The sequence below is a fragment of the Alexandromys fortis genome, unplaced genomic scaffold (genome assembly GCF_014885135.2).
Source record: "Alexandromys fortis isolate MF-2015 unplaced genomic scaffold, M_Fortis_MF-2015_v1.1 scaffold_30, whole genome shotgun sequence".
Lineage (NCBI taxonomy): Eukaryota > Metazoa > Chordata > Mammalia > Rodentia > Cricetidae > Alexandromys > Alexandromys fortis.
This window is the reverse complement of record NW_026067922.1, coordinates 12,516,086-12,538,974: the sequence shown is the minus strand read 5'-3', so window position 1 is coordinate 12,538,974 and position 22,889 is coordinate 12,516,086. Positions and strand designations below refer to the sequence as shown.

Sequence of the window (22,889 nt, the reverse complement as noted above, 5' to 3'; positions counted from 1 at the left end):
AAAAAATAAAAAGCCCAGAGGCAAAACATAGTTAAAGAGAAATGGGATAATTTAAGTTAGAAAACCTGGCTGGAAACAAGCCAAGCTAAGGCCGGGAATTCATAAGGAAGAGTAAGTCTCCTTGTACTCATATGGGAGCTGGGTGTGTGGGCCCCCAAAGAGTAAAAAACCAACTACAAAGAAGCTCTTTAAAAATCAGAGAGACAAGCTACTAACAGAAAGACAACTTCAAAGGAAGGAAGGTGGAAGTAGAGGGAGAAGAACCAGGGGTTCAAGGCCAACCTCAGCTGCATTGAGTTCAAGGCCAACCTCAGCTACCTTGCCAATTAAAGGCCAGCATGGGCTATAAGAGAGCTGTCAAACCCCTGTCCCCAAGTCAACCCTCTTACACGTAGACTTACCTCTATGTTATACTCTGCCCCATCTGTGTTGATTCTTATTGTAACATCATCATCTCCTATGTGGGCTAGAACTCTAGAGTCAGGCTCTCCTTGAGGGAAAAGAAGAAGGTACTTTTATTATCAAAAATATTTATATCAGAGCCAGGTGGTAGTGTCACATGCCTATAATCCCAGCACTCAGGAGGCAGACGCAGGTGGGATCCCTAAATTCAAGGCCAGCCTGGCCTACAGAGCAAATTTTGGGGCAGCCAGGACAGCACCAAGAAACTCTGCCTCAAAAATAAACAACTAAGGAAAACAGGAAGCACAAAATAGAATATATAGATCCCAACAGTAATTTGGAGCTATCTGTGCCATTTTCACCTTTTTTTTCCTTATTTATGCGTATAAACGTTTTGTCTGTGTATGCAGTACCCTCAGAGGCCAGAAGAGAGTATTATATCCCCAGGAACTGGAGGCTGTGAGCCTCCTTGTGAGTGCCTGGAATAGAACCCGGGACCTCTGGCAGAGCAGTTAGTGCTCTTAACCCCCCGAGTCATCTCTCAAGTCACTTATTTCGTTCTTCTTATTGCAGAAAAAAAGCAAAAAGCAAACCAAGCCAGGTGAGGGATGGGACGACAGTGCATGAGACACAACAGTGCCCACAATCCAAGAGACCAGCTTGGGCTATGTTATGAGGGAAGGAGAGACGCTCCCTAAACAACACACTAAATGATACCTGTACTCTCCTAACTTAGAGAGCTCAAAAAAAACCACCCTTTTGGGGGGCTCAGTGGTTAAGAGCATTCGTTGTTCTTTCAGAGGTCCTGAGTTTAATTCTCAGCAACCACACAGCAGCTCACAATCAACTGTAATAAGATCTGGCTTCCTCTTCTAGCCTACAGGCATACATACAGGAAGAATACTGTATACATAATAAATAAAAATCTTTAAAAACAAAAAAACCCCACGTCTTTCCTTACCTATCCAACCCCCACAAAAAGAGAGACTCTGTAAGTAAGCTTAAAGCCGAGGGCTATGATGGTTTAAATCTAAAAAATGCCCCTTAAAGGCTTGTGCATTCAAAGCTGAGTTTTCAGTTAAATTCTTGAAAGTGATTAGACTATTAGAGTCATACTTCATCAAGGGATTGATCCACTGATGACTAACTCTTAACTGAATGGACCAATTGGGAGCTGGAATCTACTTGGAAGGAGTCAGTCATGGTGGAAGGCCTTTGAAGGACATGTGGCATCCCTCTGCCCTCCTTTCCCCATGCTTCCGGGAATCATGACATGAGACACCTCTTCCACCACACGCTTCTGCTACCATGATTGTCTGTCTCCTCTCAGGTCCAAAGCATCGTGAACCAGAACCTTGTAAACCATGCAGTGATGTAAATCCTTCCTCTTTTGCCTGTCAGGCATCCCATCACTGCCAAGCGTGATGAGCGGAGAACACAACAGCCTAGGAGCTCTGCAGAGGGCCAGCACGCACTCACCGACCACGTGCCCACTGAAGAAGTCCTGCCATTTCACACTGTACTCGCTTTCTTCTTTTCCATCCACCACCACTACTCTGAAGTTTTGTGAAAAGCGCTCAGTACTTGATGTCAGGTATAATTTAAAATGCCTACAGAGAGAATGCAGTCAGTTTAAAGACATAAAATAGAGGCCTAATTTTCATTTCACTCTTTAAGATCTAGAAGAGACAAGATAAATAAATCTCTACCCAAGTTATAACTAATAATTTTTTTCCCAAGATTTATAGCAATTGGTCTCTCTCTTCGGCAGCATATATATACACTAAAATTAGAGGATGCATAGCCCCCGCACAAGGATGATACACAAATCTGTGGAGCATTCCATAATTTTCCTCAGGGGAGAAAAGGTTTACTCCATTACTCTGTGTGTTTGTGTCTGTGTGTGGGCATGAGTACAAGGTGGTGAGTGCCCTAGAAGGCCAGAAGAGAGTGCTGGATCCCTTGAAGCTAGAGTTACAGGTGGTTGTGAGCAGTTCAACGTGGGTGCTGGGAAACTCCAGTCTTCTGTAAAAGTAGCAAGTGCTTTAACCACAAAGTCATCTCTCCAGACCCACAGCAGCTAATAACAACTTATTGGGACATGTAACATTACTTCTCCTGCAAAGATAAACGGACTAATTGGTTTAGTTATAAAACCTCGGCAGAACAAAAGAAACTATTTTTCTTTCTTTTTTTTTTCTGAGACAGGGTTTCTCTATGTAACAGTCCTGACTGTCCTGGAACTCACTCTGTGAACCAGACTGGCCTCTAACTCACAGATCTGCCTGTCTCTGCCTCCTGAGTGCTGAGATTAAAGATGTGCACTACCACCGCCCAGCTAAAGAAACTAATTTTAAAATGGTCTTTAAAGGGGCGCTGGGGGCTGGCAGGACAACTCACAGGTAAAGGCACTTGCTCCCAAGCCTGACAACCTGAGTTCTATCTGTGGGGCCTACATGATGGAAAGAAAGCACTAAATCCCTCAAGTTGTCCTCTGACCTTCACATGTATTTCATGATACACGTGTACACATACATACATAAAGAAACTATGAAGGGGGCTGGAGAGATGGCTCAGTGGTTAAGAGCATTGCTGCTCTTCCAAAGATCCTGAGTTCAATTCCCAGCAACCACATGGTGGCTCACAACCATCTGTAGTGAGATCTGGTGCCCTCTTCTGGACTGTAGGCATACATGCAGACAGAATACTGAATACTGTATACATAATAAATAAATAAATAAATAAATAAATAAATAAATAAATAAACAAACAAACAAATAAATAAATAAATATTAAAAAAAAAGAAACTATGAAGGGGGTCCTCTGACTGCTTGAGAGTTCTACCCGACTGGTTTTCCTTGTAGCACTGAGACCCATTAGAAAGGACTGGAAAGGAGGATGTTTTGTCTAGCACTGTGTGCACACAGGGGCAGTCGGCTGTCGTGAAGTAGTCATTTCATCTGCAGCACAGCTCTCATGAGTCACCGAACACTCCTTGCCTCCATCCTGAGGGCTGTTTGGAGCTTCAGGCACCTGCTGTCTAATTTTTAGAGAGCATTTCCAAGTACTATGAAATCCATTTTTGCAAAAAGTACCATTACAAGTAGAGATAGAAGGCTCAGTTGTTAAGAGCACTGCCTACTCTTCCAGAGGACCCGGGTTCAATTCCCAGCACACACATTACAGTTCACAATTGTCTGTAACTCCAGCTCCAGAGGATCTGACACCCTCACACAGACATACATGAAGGCAAAACACCAATGCACATAAAATAAAAATAAATAAATCATTTTAAAAAAAGTATCATTACATTAAGTGCATCTGTGTATCCTGGTTAAAAATATGCAATCTTTAAAAATAACCCTTCATATTCTGTACAGTCAAAACAAGAAAGAAAGGAAAGATGGAAGAAAACTCATTAACTAATTCTTGGGGAATAAGGGTAAAGATTATGTATTTCTCTTTCCTGGAAACTGATTAATAAGGAAACACATGTGGGCAGTTAAGGTTTAAATTGGGTGTCCTGCTTATCTCAGAAATTGACTATTAAAGACTCTGTTATATGCCATTAATTTTATCTACCTGCTCTTAAGATAATCTGTCTATTATCTCTACTTCATAAAAGTAAAAGCTGGACCTGAGCAGTTACACACTCACACTTACACAGCTATCAACTGTGAAACTGAACAATGCATTTGTATTTCACTGCTTCTAGCAACCAGGCTGGCTTCCTATGGAAGAGGTCTTGCTACTGTGTAAAATTATCAAAATGCTGTTTCTGGGTTTATTTAAAAGAACCCATGGGTTTTTTTCCTCCTCAATAAAACTCACCTTGAAAAACAGTAATACATAATTACTACCAGGGACATAGATACTAAGTGTGGATATTAAAATATTATGTCCCAGTTCCTTATATGGTTTAATACTTTAAAGCATTGTCATTCTGAAATAAAAGCTGGGGGTGGGAGCCAGACTTTGATATTCACAGAGACCTTTCAATGTGCCCACTAATACCCAAGGTGAAGAAAGCTATGTTGTTCTTCTCAACCATAGGAACAAATTTTGTCAGCTATGGTGTTGAAAATATGAAATGTTACTTCCCTGTGGGTCTGCATAAATCTCTCAACTGCCAGGAAGAAACCCAGACTGGGACTGTCTCCACAGCAACGACTATTTTTAACTTTCTGAGCATACAAGGTAATTTTAGTTTTGCTTATATACTTTCTGATGGTCAGAGAGAGATACAATACATCATTTCATAACCTTGCTCATTTCCCCTGCTATCCAGTGTGCCCTCCTACGTTACTCATTATCACTAATGTTCTTTCCACTTTGGTTACCATGGAACTTTGGGAAGAAAAGCACCCTATTACAAATGCCCTAGGTTCAGGGTCAAAGTTCTCCTGAGCTATGACAGTGTCTCTGACGTTCTTCCTAAGAAAGTCTCACAAGCTGCAATCTGGGTTTTCTGCACTAAGAATCTGCTGTGAGGACTGGGGAGACGGGCTCAGTGGGTAAAGCACTTGCTATGCCAATATGAGGATCAATTAAAAAAAAGGGGGGGGTGCTGAGTGGTGGTAGCTCACACCTTTAATCCCAAGACTCAGGAGGCAGAGGGAAGCAGATTTCTGTGAATTCGAGGTCAGTGTGGTCTACAGAGTGAGGCTACACTGAGAAAACCTGTTTCAAAAACACAAACAAACAAAAAAAAAAAAAGTAGAAGGTGAGGGCTTATGCCCAAGATTGTCCTTTGATCTCCAAACTTGCAGCACCATGCCTTAAATACAAGCATCCATACTCATACATGAACACACACACTTTTTATAAAAAACAGATCTGTTATATGGTAAAAAATAAAGCCCAAATTTGTTTTTTAAGTTTTCTAGTCTTAGCACTGCGCTTTATAAAACCTTCAGCTAGTGAGTCAGTTACAACTACTTTGCAGCTTTCTCATTACTTTAGAATGGGTGTTTATTCATTGTGTCAACAAGGAAAGAAAGCTCAGCAGGCAAATTTTAAACAAGTTTCCTTTCTCATAAATCACTACTCATGCTGCAATCCTTCATTATTCATTTCATGCTTTCAACCTTAACAGTCACATCCAAATCTACTGTAGTCTGGTTTAAATTCTTTTGTCTTCCACTGCTATTAAAATGAGAATCTTCTCCTTTGCTATCATCACCAGAAACAGTGGCTTTTCAAAGGCAAGGCTGGCCATCACCTGCACTGACCATTCCCGCTACCCAAGACTTGACTGTTTATATGTTAGGTAACACAGTATGAGAGGAGGAATAGCACTGGACTAGAAGTCTGAAAAGCTTGGCTCAAATCCAACCTCCACCATTACTATATGACCTTGACTGTAAGTCACTAAACCTAAGCATTCATCTACAAGTAAAAAAATATAAAAGACTTAACTCAATAGTCTGAAGGTTAAATGAAAGACCAAGTAATGCAATGATACATTTTCAGAATTGTTAGACACAATTCCTAATAAACAAGATCAAAACTGTAAATTAATAAAAAAATACTTAATTGATTCTGTGTAAACAGGGATGGATATTAATTAACATTTTCTTTCCTTCTTTCTTCCTTTCCTTCTTTCTTTCTTCCTTCCTTTCTCTGCCAGCCTCTACCGCCCAGTGCACAGTTTACACTAACATTTTCTTTACACACCAGTGTCTTGTGAAACACAAGAAATACGTTAAGCCACAGAAATACCTGCCCCGTCACAGGGAAGGACTGCATAAGCCGCTTCAAATCTCTAGAAAACTCAATTTTCAGTTCTTGTTTTGTACCTCCTCCACTGCTCCTATAGACTAAACACATTTTCACTACACTTATTTAGTACTGGGCCTGTGTGTGGACACACACGAGCCACGGTACACATGTAGAGGCAGTCTTCTACCATGCAGGTTCTGAGGGTAGAGTTCGTGTTGTCAGCAGGCACACTCACACTAAGCCATCTCCCTTCCCACCCATTCCTTAGTAAACTTTCACCAGTGCTAAAAAAAGTAACTCTTAATTCTGGACACGGCTGTGCACAAACAGCTATCTATTGTGGGCATGTCATCTAGCTTCTACGAACCAAAGGTGTGTGTCTTTAAAAGGAAACAACTATCAAGATAATGGAAGAATTAGAGACAAGCTATGCCAAGTGTCTGGTAAACAATACACTCAATTTTTAGGTTGCTTGGAAGCTAAATAGCCAAAATGATACTATCTATAGTCAATATTTTACTATTTGTATATAAGTTCTAAAGTTACTAAAAATAACATGTAGATATGGCAATGATTAGAAAAATAAAATACTATTAAAAACTTCTTGCGGTGGTGGTGCACACCTTTAATCCCAGCACTCAGGAGGCAGAGGCAGGTGGATCTCCATGAGTTCGAGACCAGCCTGGTCTACAAGAGCTAGTTCCAGGACAAGCTCCAAAGTTACAGAGAAACCCTGTCTCAAAAATCCAAAAAAATAAACTTCTTGCACAAAATATCAGTAATATGCAACAACTGACCAATTTCCTTAATATACTAAGCAATACTAAATTCAGTAGCCAAATGAACAAACTCAGTAGCAAAAAATTATGAAACTATAATTCATAAAAACAAATGAAATGTTTCACTTGAAACATAAATCAAAACAACTGTGTGAGAAATTTGTCCTTAGAGAAGATGAAAGCCACCTGATAAAAACCTAGTGCACTAGGCTGGGTACATAGCATAGCTGGCAGAGGGCTTGTCTGGCAGGCAAAAGGTCATGTTCCCCAGCACCACACCAAACAAGATGTGGAGGCACACACCTGTAATCCTAGCTCCTGAAAAACAGAATTATGCAAGTTTAAATCCTGTGTGATCCATACAGTGAGTTCCAGCCCAGCCTGGGCTACACAGCAAGACCTTGTCACAAATGAATGAATGAATAAATAATCTGATTAAGTTACTTTTACTTACTTTTCAGGGTGTAATAACAAGACAAATTCTGTACATGCTCATTTCAGATGAAAACTTTGTCTGTGTTGGTTGAACTCACCAACATACTGAGGGCATGGTGGCATGTATCTACACTTTAATCTACATGCAAAACTATGCACGCACTGAAGAGGCATCAAGATGGCTCAATGGGCAAAGGCTCTTGCTGCCAAGTCTGATGGCCCCTGGTACTCACACAGTGGAAGGTAAGAGCCAACTCCTACAAGCTGTCCTAATTTCTACTCATTTGCTGTAGTGTGAGTATCCCCATTGATAATAAGTAAATGTTTAAAAAATATTTTAATGCACTAAAACTTTTTAGAAGTTTATAAACAAAAAAACCTCTTTGGATCTAGGATTAAGTTAGAAAATGACTTACTATAGTCTCTTTAAGGTTGCTTTTTCTTTGTTTTGGGGTGGGGTACTAGGAATAAACGCAGGACCTTGAGTGTGTTAGGCAAGCACTTTACAAACTAATCTGTTTCTCTGGGACAATTTGGTTCTTAAACCAGATACATATATTACTGAACAAGCACTTGGGAATCTCTGCACTTGGATTGGGCACACAAGTACTGTGTATTCCCAGGAAGAACAAACTCTCACAGGAGCCCAGATGAGAACAATAATCCAGAAGTGTAAGGCTACACCCAAGCCTTAAGAGTAATGACAAGAATAAGAATAAAATGTAAGAATAAGAGTAATGACAACCAATGAGGACTTCTTTGGACCACCGAATGAACCAGAACCGAGACTAGGACAGGGAGAATCACATCTTGATCAGCACTGCTTAATTCTAAGCATCTCTTTCCCATGACCCAGTGTTCTCTCTGCTTAGAGTAAACCTCATGATGGAACCTAGAAGATGAACTTGATGGTCCCTGAACCCCTGTTTCTAATATGTGTCTCACCACTGTCTCTTTAACTGGAGTACTAAGTGGGTGGATCCTAGCCTTTTGTGGCTGTTTGAGCTGGGTTTTTTGACCTAAAAAATATTGGCAACCTTACTCATGTTTATTGTTATATAAAAATCTTATCCAGTGAATTTTTTAAAAGCTCATATATTTATATTCCCCACTGTTTTTCAAAGAAGATTTTATGTATTCTTTCTTATGTATGTATATTTGCAACTAATGTGGCTGCAAGGAATCAAACTGGGTACCCTGCAGTCAGTGCTCTCAACCAGAGCCATGTCTCCAGTCCCATCTTATTGCCCTTTTAACTGTCAGTTCAGATCCCAGCACTCACATTGAGGTGGCTCACAAGAGCCTGTAATGCCAGCTCTAAGAGATTAGATACTCTTCTGGTTTCCTCAGACACTACAACACACCCATGCATGTATACTCACACAGATACAAACATAAATAGTAAAAATAAATAATTAAAAATTTTTAAAATAGGGGCTGGAGAGATGGATCAGCAGTTAAAAACACTGGCTGCTCTTCCAGATCCAGGCTGGATTCCCAGCATCCACATCACAGTTCACAAACCTCTGTGACTCCAGTCCTGGGGAATCCAATGCCCTAACCTCTGAAGGCACCAAACATACATGTGGTATAAAGACAGGCAAAACACTCATACATAAACAATGAATAAAAATTTTTGAAAATAGGACTGGAGAGATAGCTCAGAGGTTAAGAGCACTGGCTGTTCTTCCAGAGGTCCTGAGTTCAATTCCCAGCAACCACATGGTGGCTTACAACCATCTGATCTGGTGCCCTCTTCTGGCCTGCATGTATCCCTGCAGGCAGAACACTGAATACATAATAAAATAAATAAAAAGTATTATAACATTCAATTAATAAAACTGTTAGAATTTTATAAATATGGTTATCATTGGTAATACTCTTGGGATACTCATTTCCTTTAAAATATTAATAAATTTTTAAAAATATTTTAAACATTTTTAAAATAGACATTAAATAGTGTTAAGAGTCACACAGGACATACTGTAATTACATCAAGTACAAATCTTGACCTAAGATTTCTGTAGATACCTTTTTTTACTGCTTTTGTCAAAACAAGCCAGCCTGCCCCACCTTCACATTGCCCCAGTATTACTCTATGTACAATTCCAATTACCTTTTCAAAGCTGAAAAAGTTAGTAGTGTTTCTAAGTGTGCCGCAGACTGTAGGTCTCTCTTCCTTACTGAGTGCTGCTGGATATTAGACAAAGAGAGGATATCGTAGTCTGAGAGCAAAGAATCAAGTTTCTCTGAAATAAAGATAAAAAAGTTATTAGCAGGTTAGACAGACAGCTCAGTCAGTTAAGAACATTTCCCACTCAGTCACGAGGACCCAAATTCGGATCCCAGTACACACATCAGATGGTTCAGAAGCACCTATGGCTCCAGCTCCACGGGATCTAAAGCCGTCTTCTAGCCTCTGTGGGCACACAACACATACAGTCACACAGACACAATTTAAAAAAAATTTTTTTAAAGATTATGGAGGTTGAAGCTGTGGCTCAGAAGTGAAGAGCACTTGCTGCTCTTCCAAAGGACCTGGGTTCAGATCCCAACACTCACATGACAGCTCACAACTACCTGTAATTGTAACTCCAAGGAGGGGAATCCAAGGCCCTCTTCTGACCTCCATGGGTACCAGGTATACATATGGCATATACACATAAACACACACAGGTAAAGCATTCATAGAATAAAGTAAACAAATCTTTAACAGACTGATAAAGGTTGCCAGAGGCTGAAGAGAGGGATCAGTAAGAGCACCTTTTCTTGCAGAGGAAGAGGACCCAGGTTCAGTTCCTAGCACCCACATGGCTGCTGACAACCATCCATAAATCAAGGTCCAGGGAATCTGACACCCTCTTCTGACCTCCATTGGCACAAACCACACACATGTGGTACACATATATACATACAGGCAAAACATTCATAAACATAAAAATTAAGTCAATAATCTTAAAGGTTTTTAGCACTTAAACCTACTAGACAATTGTGCCAGACAATAAGCTGAAGTGCTCGGGTGTGTGGCCAACAAATCACGTCCTTACAAAAAGAATGAACTTGAATTAATAAAGATCTAAGTTCAAATTCTTAGGACATAAAAGGTTCAGATGCTGCCAAGTTAAATAACTAGTGCAGGAAGCCATCAACCACGCCTAGAAAGTTAGATTCCTGCAGAACAAATGACCCAGTTTCTCCTAGAAGCAGGGAGGGGCAAGGAGGTAACAGACTTAAGAACACAGAAACACTCAGTGCTGCAAACAAGCTAGCTGTGGGAAGACTCTTGAAGGGCCGGAAGCTGGACTCGGAGTGAGGTTAGACACCAAAGAGTACCATGAGACTTCAAGATAAAAGGCATTTCTAGCGTGCATGTTTAAAATGTCCAAGATAAAAGTAGCTGATCAACCTTTTCCCTGTCCAACTGAGCTAACTTAATCCCTCATCCATGAACAGGTACTAAGAAGACTGATAAATGATATGTATTAACAGCCTAAGAAACTAAAACCAGGAAATCACACAAGTCCCCAAACCCAAGTTCCAGACCAGTCTGGGCTTGTCAGCAAGACTCAGTCTCAAACCCGAGGGCTGGCAATAGCATCACTACCATGGCCACCCCCAACAGACACACCAGCATCTACCAACTCAGGTATAGGGAGAGGGCATTAATGCCCAGAAGGAAACCAACACCTATTGCTTTACCAGACCAAGTCACCAGCCAAGAAAACAAAGACACACTGCCTGCAGGCAGTTCAGAAAAAGTACGAGATTCAAAACCTGAGCTACTATAATAAAGTATATGCCAGTGCTCTCCATGTTTTTAAAGCCTCTGCTGCCTCCTCCAAAAGAAGAGCTTTAAAGTAAGGTTTTTAACTTAATAACAGTGGTTTTTAGAGAACAATATGGAGACTTTAGTCTCTTTTTAAACTGTCTAAAGGGGGCTGGAGAGATGGTTCAATGCTTAGGGTGTTTTCTGCTTTTGTGGAGGACCCAAGTTCTGTTCCTGTATGTTCCACATGGTGATTGACACCTGCCCGTCACTCTAGTTCCTGGGGTTCTGACACCCTCTCCGGGCCTCCTCAGTCATCGGGCACATGCAAACACTCACATACATAAAATAAAAATAAATGTTGGCTGCCTAAAATACATGAGCTGATATTTTCCTTTTCTTTCAATAATCATGGCCATTCAAATCATTCAAATGGACCTAGAATTCCTCACCACAGGGCAGCAGCACTCTGGGCTAATGTTTATTGTTACACAGTAAAAACTTAAATGGTTTTAAAAGAAATGTCAAAAGCATCCAATTATTTCATGTCAACCAAAAATTAAGAGTAATTTTATTTGGGGACAGGAGTGTACTATGCAGCCCAGAAACTCAAGCGTTCCAAGTGCTGGGATTATGGGTATTTTGTTTGTTTGCTTGTTTGTTTTGGGTTTCTGAGACAGGGCCTTAGTGTAGTGCAAACTGACCTCCAATTTACAGCAACCCTCCTGCCTCAGTCTTCCAAGTGCTAGGATTAAAAATACAAGCCATCACACTCATTTTTTAAGAGTGACAGAGTTGGGAGTACGGCGAGGTGTGACTGAGACAGATCTCCTGCAGTCCACGGTGGCCCTGAACAAGCTATATAACACAGCATAACCCTGAACTCCTGATCCTATCCCACCTCCCCGGTGCTGGGGTTGCAGGCCTGCCTGTGCTTTCACATCCAGCCTTAAAAATAATGTAGGCCGGGCAGTGGTGGTGCATGCCTTTAATCCCAGCACCCGAGAGGCAGAGGCAGGTGGATCTCTGTGAGTTTGAGGCCAGTCTGGTCTACAAGAGCTAGTTCCAGGACAGGCTCCAAAGCTACAGAGAAACCCTGTCTCGAGAAAAAAAAAAAAAAAAAAAAATATATATATATATATATGTTTAGGCCTGAAGAGACAGGTCAGAAGTTAAGAGTAATTGCGGTTTTTGCAGAGATCTGAGGTTTAGTTCCCAGCATCCAAATAGTGGCTCACAACTCTAGTTCCATAAGACCTGGCACCCTCTTCTGACCTCCAAGAACAACAGACACTAGTGAGACACAAACATGCAGGCATAAGAGGCAGACACAAAATTAAAGTAAGTAAATTTTAAGAAAATGAATGAACCCAAGAGCATAGTCCCTGAATATTCCCAATCAGTCTGTTCCTCAGCTCATTCACCGGCTGCTGTGAGCCAAGCACTAAATAGTCCAAGGGCTGAAACACAGCAGCAAAACTCCTTGTGCTACAGAATACTCATCGTAGTATGAAGCACAGAATGCACAAGAAAACAGATCTCACTCAGCCAGGCAGGCCTGGGGCGCACGCCTATAAACCTGGCACTCCGGAGGCTGGGACAAGAAAAGCACAGTTGCAGGAGAGTGGGGGCTACACACAAACTTCAGGTCAGAGAAATGCATTCATAGTAAGTCTCTGTCTCCAAAGAAAGAAGGGAGGAAATAAAGGGATGGAATGGAGGGAGGGAAGGGAAAAAAGGAAGCAAGGAACTAGCTAAGGAACAGAGAAAAGGGGTGTGGACATTAAAGCAAGATAAAAGTATTAAACAGTTTCTATAGGGTGGTAGGAAAGATTATCTTCCTGTTAAATACCTAAGTAAACCCGAGAAAGCAAGAGTGCAGGCATGCAGAACCTGGAAAAAACATAAATGCCCCTCGACCGAAGAATGGATAAGGAAAATGTGGTACATTTACAAAACGGGTACTACTCAGCAGAAAAAAAAAATAACAACAGCTTGAATTTTGCAGGAAAATGGAGCTAGAAAACATTATTTTGAGTAAGGTAACCCAGACACAGAAAGACAATTATCACATGTACTCACTCATAGGTGGGTTTTTTTTTTTTTTTTTTTTGTTTTTTTGAGACAGGGTTTCTCTGTGGTTTTGGAGCCTGTCCTGGAACTAGCTCTGTAGACCAGGCTGGTCTTGAACTCACAGAGATCTGCCTGCCTCTGCCTCCCGAGTGCTGGGATTAAAGGCATGCACCACCATCGCCTGGCTCATAGGTGGTTTTTAAACATAAAGCAAAGAAAGCCAGCCTACAAACCAGAATCCCAGAGAACTTAGACAACAATATGGACCCTAAGAGAGACTTACATAGATCTAATCTACAAGGGAAGTAGAAAGTATAAAAAGACAAGATCTCCTGAGTAAATTGGGAGCATGGAGACCGTGGGGGAGGGTTGAAGGGGAGAGGGAAGAGAGGCAGGGAGGGGAGCAGAGAAAAATGTAGAGCTCAATAAATATCAATAAAAATGTATAATAAAAAAAAGAGTGCAGGCATGCTACTACCAGATCAAAGTTAATCAACATTCGTTCAAGGCTCTGATTCAAAATTCACAGTTGCTAGATATTACCCTATTTTTTTTGTGTTAACAGAATTTCCTTTTAAAGTCAATCCAGAAGAAAGCTGTGTCAGATATTATCAGCTCTCCCACCACAAGATGGCGGCTGGTGATTTGACTCTGCAATCACAAAGCTTAGGGTCACCAACAGAAAACCTTCCAGAAGCTTGCCCTTTTAGTCAACCAACTTGTTCAACAATGTCCAAGCTTTTCTCCTGGGGGCTATGCTGAGTGAGTCACTACACTATCTCCACAGAACACTTCGAATGAGGACTAAATAACGCTTCTACCACCCCAAACTCTGATGCCATTGCTGTGTCAGAGAACCAAAGGAAGGAAGAAAAATACAACCAAACCCGAATGCAACACAGCACTGGGTTTTTGAATTTCATCCAGGCTGAGAAACTCAAGCTTTTCTGAAATGATGCTTTTAAAAGCCTGTGAAGATAGCCAGGCCTCCTGGGACTGTCTACCTAGTTGGTCTTGGCCTTTCAGCATTTCAAGCAAAATGGCCTTTCTTCCCTCTGGACTCTACAGCTCTCAGTATCTTTCTTCTGACACTTTTTGTTTTATGACATGTTTTATCTCACAGATTAAAAAATGGCCAGGAAGGAGCCACGTTTTATTCACCACAACGTCTTTTTATTGTGGTATTGCTCACGGGGGCCCCAGGCTAGCCCTGAACTCCTTCCTGATCCTGCATCCACCTTCCTAGTGAAGACCACCACATGCGGCTCTCATCATAGGATTTATTGTTAAAACTTTCAGCATAGAAGCTTGGCTCATCAGGCTCACATTCACAAATTACATGAATTCTCGATGCTGAAGTGCCAACACAAGTCTTCAATTGCCTTGATACAGGCTGGTACATGAACTCAGTTTCATTAAGATCATAATCATACCTACTGACTTAGAAACCTACCTCAATATTATACTTTCATTGTCAATAACACGGACCAGGGCTCCTCAGGGTGTGGTTCTCCCAAACCAGCTGCATCGGCAGCTGGGGGCTTGTTAGAAATACGAACACTCAGAAACCCTCAGTGTATGGACCAGCAATTTATGTCGCCTTCCAGGTAATTCTCATGTGAATTCAGGTTTAAAAACCACTAAGCAAGTGTGGCAGCATGATGGCTCCTACTGGCAAGCTTAGCTACTGAAAGCTGAAGCAAGAGGAAGGCTAGAGTTCGAAGTCACCCTAGGCAACACGGAGGGACACCAGCCCCTAAAGGCCTCCCTGTCCTATACCATAAGGAAGAGGAGAGAGAAAACCACTTAAGCTAAAGTAGTAAACAACTAAAAATAATGCTTCCAGCTGGAGACCAAGCAGCTAATACATAAGCAAGACTGTGGGGACACTCCACATAGGGTGCTTCTTGCACGCTTCCTTAAATTTACAGCAAGGCACAGTAGGCACCAGGCTCGTGTTTACAGGTAATGCGTGTTTAAGATCCAGGTCATCCAGTTCACTCTTTATTCAACCTTGCACTGCTTTTAAAAACAAGAACCAGAAACAGGATAAGCTAAACTGTAAAACAGAGAGAAGCTGTGGAAATGTCCCAAGGACAGGGGGAAACCATCCACCATTTAAAAGCCTGCTCATAGCAGAACACCTACAATATTGAGCAAAGGGAGGGTTTTAAAAGCTATTCATATCCCAAATATCTTAACTATGTATAAAAATGGAGCAGGAAGAAAAATAAGGGCAAAATAGAAACACTGAGTTATTTTGCACATGCTGTCTATAATAAGCGCCTTTTAAATGTAGCTTGCTAACACACTTTAAAATAGTTAGCAATAGTTTCCATTGCAATTATTTTCTTTTAATAACTGGATATTACAAATTAGATGTCCTGGAGCCATTACAAACAACTCAATAAAAAACAGCTCTCTCTTGGAAGGCAAACTGGAACCAACTACTGCTCCTGATATTGTCTCTTAGAAAGTGCCCCTTGGATCCTCAGCTTCCCACTGCAGCTCACTTCCAGAACTTTAACTGTTGGTGGTCACATTCTCCTATAACCTAGCAACAAAATTTCTCTCTCATCCCACCCAAATCTCTCAGTAAAGTATAAACTGCTGCCCAGCATGGTGGTGTGCACCTTTAATCCCAGCACACAGGAGGCAGAGTGTGAGGCCAACTTGGTTGAGACAGTGAGTTCCAGGGCCAGCCAGTGATACATAGTGAGACTCTGACACACACACACAGTATAACTCACCTACTTTACTACAGTATCATTTACTGCAGTTCATACTCAACCGGAGACCTGAAGAGCCTTGTTTGCTCAGCACCTGGTCACAGACTCTATAAATTCCAAAGCAGTTGCCCATTCCATTCTGTGATTACATCCACCATGTGAAACAGCTGAACCTTTTAGTTCAGCTAGCTAGAAACACGCTTAGAAAACGAGACCGTTTAAAAGGTCAGCTGGAGAATGTTCTCTAAGTACCACTGCCCTGCTCCTCTCCTGTAGTTCCCCCACCTGGCATTATCTAGTGGTGTTTAGTAAGGGACCTATCGTCCTTCTGCTTTTGTGTTTTCTCTATTCTCCGACCTTTGTCTCAACTTTCCCAAACACACTTTTTTGTTCTTTTCAAACCAGGACTCATTTATTCAACTAATACTCATTAAGAACCTCCTGGCAATGTGACAGAAATAAAAGGAAATACATTTTTAGTACACTGGGGACAAACAATCACAGAATTATCATAAAGTGTTCACCTGCCAAAAGAAAAAGTGTGACAATCAATATGGAAAAACACAGCAGGATTAGCATCCCTGCCTGGCAAGCCAAAGTGCTTTCCCTGGAAGTACTATCTGTAGTAAAAGGACGAGGTCAGGATTTGAGGGATGGCTTAGTGGCTAAGAGCACTGGCTGCTCTTCCAGAGTATGTAGGTCTGATTCCTAGCACCCACATGGTACTTACAACTATCTGTAACTCCAGTTCTATGTGTGTTTTGCTTGCAGTTATGTCTGTGCAAAACACAGAAGTGGAAAGGTAATTCAGCTGAACTGTAGTGTAGAACATCTCAGCAAGAATATGGCATGAGGCCATCTGTGGTGGCGAATGCCTTTAAACCCAGCACTAAACCACAGAGGTAGGCAGATCTCTGTGAGTTCAAGACCAGCGTGGCCTACACAGTGAGTTACAAACTGGGAGAACTACAAAGTGAGACCCTCTCTAAAAAGAAATAAAGATTGATTTGTGAGACTGGAGCGGCAGAAGGAGGTCAGTTAATGAACATGGAGTGAAATATTAAGGAGTTTGGACTCTTGAGTAAAGGCACTGTTAAGTAGAAATCTCCACGAACTTCAGTATGGAACAAACAAGATTGGTATCTGGGAAATCAGTAAGCTGCTGAATGAACATTGAGTATCACTAAAAGACTCCTGGGATTCTAGCTTGGCTACCTAGGTAGATATTCGTATGTATGCGTGTATGTATGTACATTTGTAAGTACACACACACACGCACACACACTCACCCTGGCACTTGCCAGTGTGGGCTACAAAGTGTGACTCTTTGTCCAAACAACAATAAAAATGGAAAAAACGAAGCCTGGGCTGCACCACTGTTTGCTGGGCCTTGCTGAAGACCCAAGGTCAGTACTCCCAGAATACACAGCAGAGAGATGCAGTCTGGCCAGTGTGTGCGAGAAGCCCTCAGAACGGATGTATCCTTCTTGGGCCGAAGGGATGAAACACGGAAAGCAGTGCTCTCTACTAGGCCAGGGAACCAGAACCTTGGAACCAAAAGTGACTTTTGGGGAGTGTCAGCTGTTTCAACTAATTCTCTACGGTCAGTGCTTACCAAGGCTGAACCTAACCTAGGTCAAGACTCTAGCAAGTCCTGTAACCAGCAGCTGCTAGGCCCTAAAGGATCTGCAGAGTCCAGGTGAACCCCTGAAGAAAGCCTGGGCCGTGAGAATCTGTGGTACACTGGTGCAAATTAAAGCAAACAAGGGGCAGCCCCTCCCTCTTCCAATCAAAACCAAAGACAAAAATAAATAGCATAATTCTGGACTTTCCACACTACCGTGCTTTTGAAGACAGAGGTGTAAACGTCAGCTGGATACGAGTGGGGCTTCAGAGAACAAGACAAGGTCAGAGACTCAGAAGTTAGGGAACGCAAAGAGCAAGTGAAACCAGAGCAGCAGCCCAACTCTTTGGAGGTCGCAACTCCTGTTGGGTGAGGCACAAAGAGGAAGCTGGGGAGGGACGTGCCCGCTGATTTGGAGCAAAGCAGCACTAGGAACCTTTCTTTCACTTCCCTACCATGGTGAAGACTCTTGTCGTTCCTTCCCTGCCAAGCCAGTCCACAGGCTCTTCAAATTATCCTTCCACTTATACACCGGTGTTCTTCCACAACACACACAGCGAAGGATCCAAAAATCAAACACACTCAGATGTGGAGGACTTTCACACTTAACGTTCTGGAAACACCTATGAAAGCTAAAAGGACTTCTCCAGTTCCCTCACTGGGGCTCTCTGCTTAGTTCTTCATCCTCTCACAGAAATGGTCACCTCTTTAACTACCCCTGCAGAGCAGAGTAATCTCTGTATTAAGGATTTGGATCTCAGAGGACTGCGGCTTGTCAACAGCAACTTTAGCATGAAGAGCCGCACATCGAAACCCTGAGTGCAACTGTGCTGCTGATAATGAGCTGTGAGATGGGCTCGAACTCAGAGCCTTGAGCAGAAAGGCCAGGCAAGCACTGCCCTCCTGGGCGACGTCACCACCCTACAACTGTTTGGTTTGTTTGTTTATTTATTTATTTATTGATTTTTCGAGACAGGGTTTCTCTGTAGCTTTGGAGCCTATCCTGGAACTAGGTCTTGTAGACCAGGCTGGCCTCAAACTAAGAGATCCGCCTGCCTCTGCCTCCTGCGTGCTGGGATTAAAGGCGTGCGCCACCACTGCCCAACTTGCTCCACTGTTTATTGAGTAGGAAAAAATAGGTCTCAGAAGAATGCAGTGACTTGTCATGAGCATGAAGAGATGAACAGAGCCTTGTGGAAATCTGAAGAAGGGCATTTCTGTTTGTTTGGCAGTTCATGCTATTATTTGCTGTTTAACCTAACCCAACTATTTAGACATGGATGTTCAAGACCAACAAATAGTTTCATAGTTTAAGGACATAGGGTTTTTTTTATTAACCCATTTGGTTCTATGTTTAGATCATAAATGTACTAAATATTGATTTAGGTATCAATTTTCTGAAGAGCAAAAAGTATATACATAACAGAAACTTGGCTTTTAAGGTATTCTGTTGGTCACAAAAAGTGATTTCAGGAACTGTTATGAATTGCATAATTTAGGAAAGTTATGAGTCACATGAGCTTAGTCATGATATCATAGTGAAGTTACAGCTGGGGTGGATAAGTCTCACTTTGATTTCAAAACTGTTTCTCCTTTGTGTTACTTTGAATAATAAAAGAGGATGGAGTGGGTGGAAGAAGTAGGTCACAGATTTTTTGTGTCTGAAACATTTTGAAATTTACCTCGAGTTTATCAGCACACCACACACACACACACACACACACACACACACACACACACAGAGAGAGAGAGAGAGAGTACTTGCCACCAGCATGTCTTAACGCACTCCATGTGGCTTTAAAAGTGCCTGCTTAGGTCCCTGAATGAGTCTCCTTACCCCAAGTCAGCAACTTTCAAAGGTGGATTATCATTTACTTTGCATCTCAATACCAGGCATAATTCCTGGCAGCCCCAATATGAGTTCTTCAAATTTTAGATCAAGAGATTTGTTTTTGTTGTTTTGTTTTTCTAACACAGATGTGCTATACTTTGCTATTAGAATTAGAGAAAGAGAGAGAGAGAGAGAGAGAGAGAGAGAGAGAGAGAGAGAGAGAGAGAGAGAAAGGCAGAGCCAGCCTGGTCTGCATAGCAAGTTCCAGGGCAGCCAGGGCTATCTAGTGAGACTCGGTAGTAAAAATAAACAAGAATTAAAAAGTCCCATGATCTGCAAATGTTGCTGAGAATAGATCTAAGAACAATGTAGTTTTTCCTCTATACTGTGACTCCCTAGGATTGATTTATGCTTTTCTTTGTACCTGCGGACAGGAGAATTGTAACAAACCCTGTAAGAATGGTGAAAAATCACCTCACTGTCTCAAATACAAGTTTATTCTTAATAGCGTCCTGAAAATGAGCGTGTCCTTTCATGCTCTGTTATTCTGAAAAGTTTTCCTTCCGCTTTTATCATCTTAAGATTTCAGTACTTCCTAGCTAGCTCCTTTGACTTTCTTTCATCTTGTCACTTGTAATTCATTTTAAAATGCTAACACACACCAGAAAGTTATTTGAATTTTAAAAAAAAATACATTCAATGTCTGTGCCAGTCAATTACAACCTCTGTTCAGAGAATAAGATACAAACACAAGGGAAAAAACTGACAAGGTTGGGAGTGGTGGTGCAAGGTTTTTAACCCAGCACTCGGAGGCAGAAGCAACCAGTCTCTGAGTTCGAGACCAGCCTTGTCTACACAGCAAGTTCCAGGCCAAGCTGGGCTACAGAGGGAGTCCCTGTCTCAAAACAAACTTAAAGAAAACCCACAGGGCTTCAATTTGCATAATAAAATACTATAATGACAAGACCTTAACTTCACACAACGGGGAATGCACTCTTTCACACTCTGTTACCGTTGGCTGACTGTCGCAGAGGGCAACATTTTGAAAGCTAGAGTCCTAAAGTACCGGTAAGTTCCCTATCAGCAAACGACACCTCTACCGCATGTCCATCCTCTCAATCCGATCTCTCTAGAAAATCTAAGTAGGAAACCTCTGGGCTCGAGGCTCAAAACGGTTCGAACGGGTCAGCCCTGGGAATCTGCCCAAAGCTGCAAGGAAAGCACGCGCGGTGGTCAATCCAGAGTTGGATTGGGAACTTTTAGCCTCGCTCTCTCCACCAAGCACCTCTCCGACAAGCAAGTGGTCAAGGGGGATCTGGAATTCGAACTCCGAGACTCCAGACCCAGTCAGGAAAGGCAAATGAAACTACTTCGGTCGCCGCCTTCCAACCAGATTACTGCTTAAGTGCCTCCACCAGAAGAAATTCTAGTTAGCCTCTGAGAGCCAGCATGTCGCTGTGGGGCTCTGGGGCCGTCCTTTCTTCCAGGGTCTTGCTCTTGGCAGACACCCCTAACCCTTCAGAATCACTTAGCAAGCAAAGGACCTCGACCCTCCACGCGCGAACCATCCCCATGCCTGCACCTCTCCGCTAAACACATTCCAGAAATACAAAACGAGGAGACCTGACCCCTCTCTAGCCCTCGGTCCCTGTGAGAGACCCCGTCCAGGATGTCCTTCCTCACTCAGAGACAATCCCGTGTCTTTCCTCTCGCTGACCGCCGAGAGCCACACCCCCTTCCCACACTGGGACCTTGGGGACGCGCCACTAGCGCCCCATACCCCGCACCCAGCGCCTCCGTCCCTCCGAGCCTCTGAGGCCAGCCTTCAAGTTTGCTCCCCCGACTCTTACCAAGTCGCGGGTGGGAGCCAGAGTCCGGGTCCGCAGGAGGTCGGGGCGCCAGGACGAGAGGCACCAAAGTGGTCAGGAAGAGGAGACGCTGCCTCATGTTCCCGTCCGCCACCTCTCTGGGTAACCTGCTCCTGGAGAGTGTTCGGGGAAACTGCTCACATTGGGAGGAGGAGGTGATCCTCACAGCACTGCCCCGCAAACTTTTCCCTCCCGCGCCGCCTACAGGGAAGAACTAGAGCGAAGCTCCAGGCCCCGGAAGTGCAGGCGGCGCTCGCTGAGAGTAGCTCCAGCCCGCTTCCGGCCGCAGCCGCAGACCCCCGGGCTACCCACAGCCGGAAGAGGGGTACCGCAGAGCATTCTGGGAGGCGTGGCTCGCCCCGCCCCGGCGCGTGCTCGCCGCCATCTTGTCGGCTCTGTTCCTTCCTGGCCCCTCTGGGGCCTGACTGGCGCCATCCTGGCCCTCGGCTCCTGCCGTCCTGACTCGACCCAGCCCGGTCTCGCCTCTGTCCCCGGGTGACCGCGGGGAAGGAAGGTGGGAGCCGATGGGCAGGCCGTCAGGCGCGTGCGGCCGCCTTCGTTCTGATTAGAATGTCGCAGGCGCTGGTGACAGGATGGAGGCGTGCAGCCCGCCACAGGGCCCTGGCGGGTCTGCTGTGCAGCTCAGCGTCTTGCAGCCGGAGCCCAGGCCTCCATTGTCACGTTCTCTCTCCCCTGACTCACGTGGCTTCCCTGCTCGATCCATCGAGTTTGGAGTAATTGTGTTTTTGCAACCTTTTTCTTTTTTAAGTACTGTGCCGTGTGCTGTTTGTAATACTGAGTATTATTAGCGTCCTGATAAGATTTCAAGTTGTCCTTCAGAAAAAGATAAACTTTGATTTAAATGTGTTCCTTGTGGAATGTCCCAGTTAAAGTCTTGCGTCATTTTCAACAATTACTGAGTTTGTACAGTTTTTGGCATGTTAGTTAACTCTACTCCCTACATCCTCCTAGATATGAAAGGCTTTCATACATATTCATGGCATACTTCAAATCAAAAAGCAAAAGTTCACCCCATAAAATTAGATGTGTATAGTTTTTTGTTTTTGTTTTTTTTTAAATAAAAGTCTTAGGCTATTCCTTTTGAGTATTCTGGCTCCATAGCCTCAAGTTTGTAACTTTAGTACAGCGGATTATATTTTTGTGTACCCTGCAATGCCCTGCCCAGAAAAGGCAATTAGCTATATTTAGTGAATACTAGTTTGGTGGTTCTCAGCCTTCCTATGCTGTGACCCTTTAATACAGTTCCTCATGTTGTGGTGACTCCCCCCACCCCCCAACCAAAACATTTCGTTGCTACTTCGTAACTGTAGTTTTGCTACTATCATGATCAGTAATGTGAATATCTGATATGCAGAATATCTAATATGTGACCTGCAAAGGGGTCACAACCCATAGGCTAAGAACCACTCTGCTGGTTCTTTAAAAACTCCTGATCTACTTTACACCCCAAGTTCTCAGGCTAAGTCAGCATAGCGGTCCTTGGCACGTAGAGCTTGGTGTGCTGGGCTGTGCCTGTATCCCAGTGCTAGGAAGCTGACATAAAACAACAGTCAGGCTGGGCTGCGGCATCACTCAGGAGGCAGAGACAGGAGGATCTCTGGGAGTTTGAGCCCAGCCTGGTCTACAGTGCAAGGTCCAGG

The 22,889-nt window shown here is 43.0% G+C and overlaps 1 protein-coding gene across 1 annotated transcript in view; it reads right to left on the bottom strand.

Annotated features, from left to right (window-relative positions):
• The window catches only part of Adam17 (ADAM metallopeptidase domain 17), a 48,675-nt gene extending 27,137 nt beyond the window's left edge, over positions 1-21,538 (bottom strand). The window contains exons 1-4 of the mRNA XM_050141909.1: positions 21,211-21,538; positions 9,454-9,586; positions 1,882-2,012; positions 402-490 (exon numbers count right to left, since the gene is read on the bottom strand). Coding sequence (XP_049997866.1) covers positions 402-490; positions 1,882-2,012; positions 9,454-9,586; positions 21,211-21,307 — 450 coding nt within the window. The 5' untranslated portion in view covers positions 21,308-21,538. The remainder of the gene's footprint in view (positions 1-401; positions 491-1,881; positions 2,013-9,453; positions 9,587-21,210) is intronic.
• Between the last annotated feature and the right edge of the window lie 1,351 nt (positions 21,539-22,889).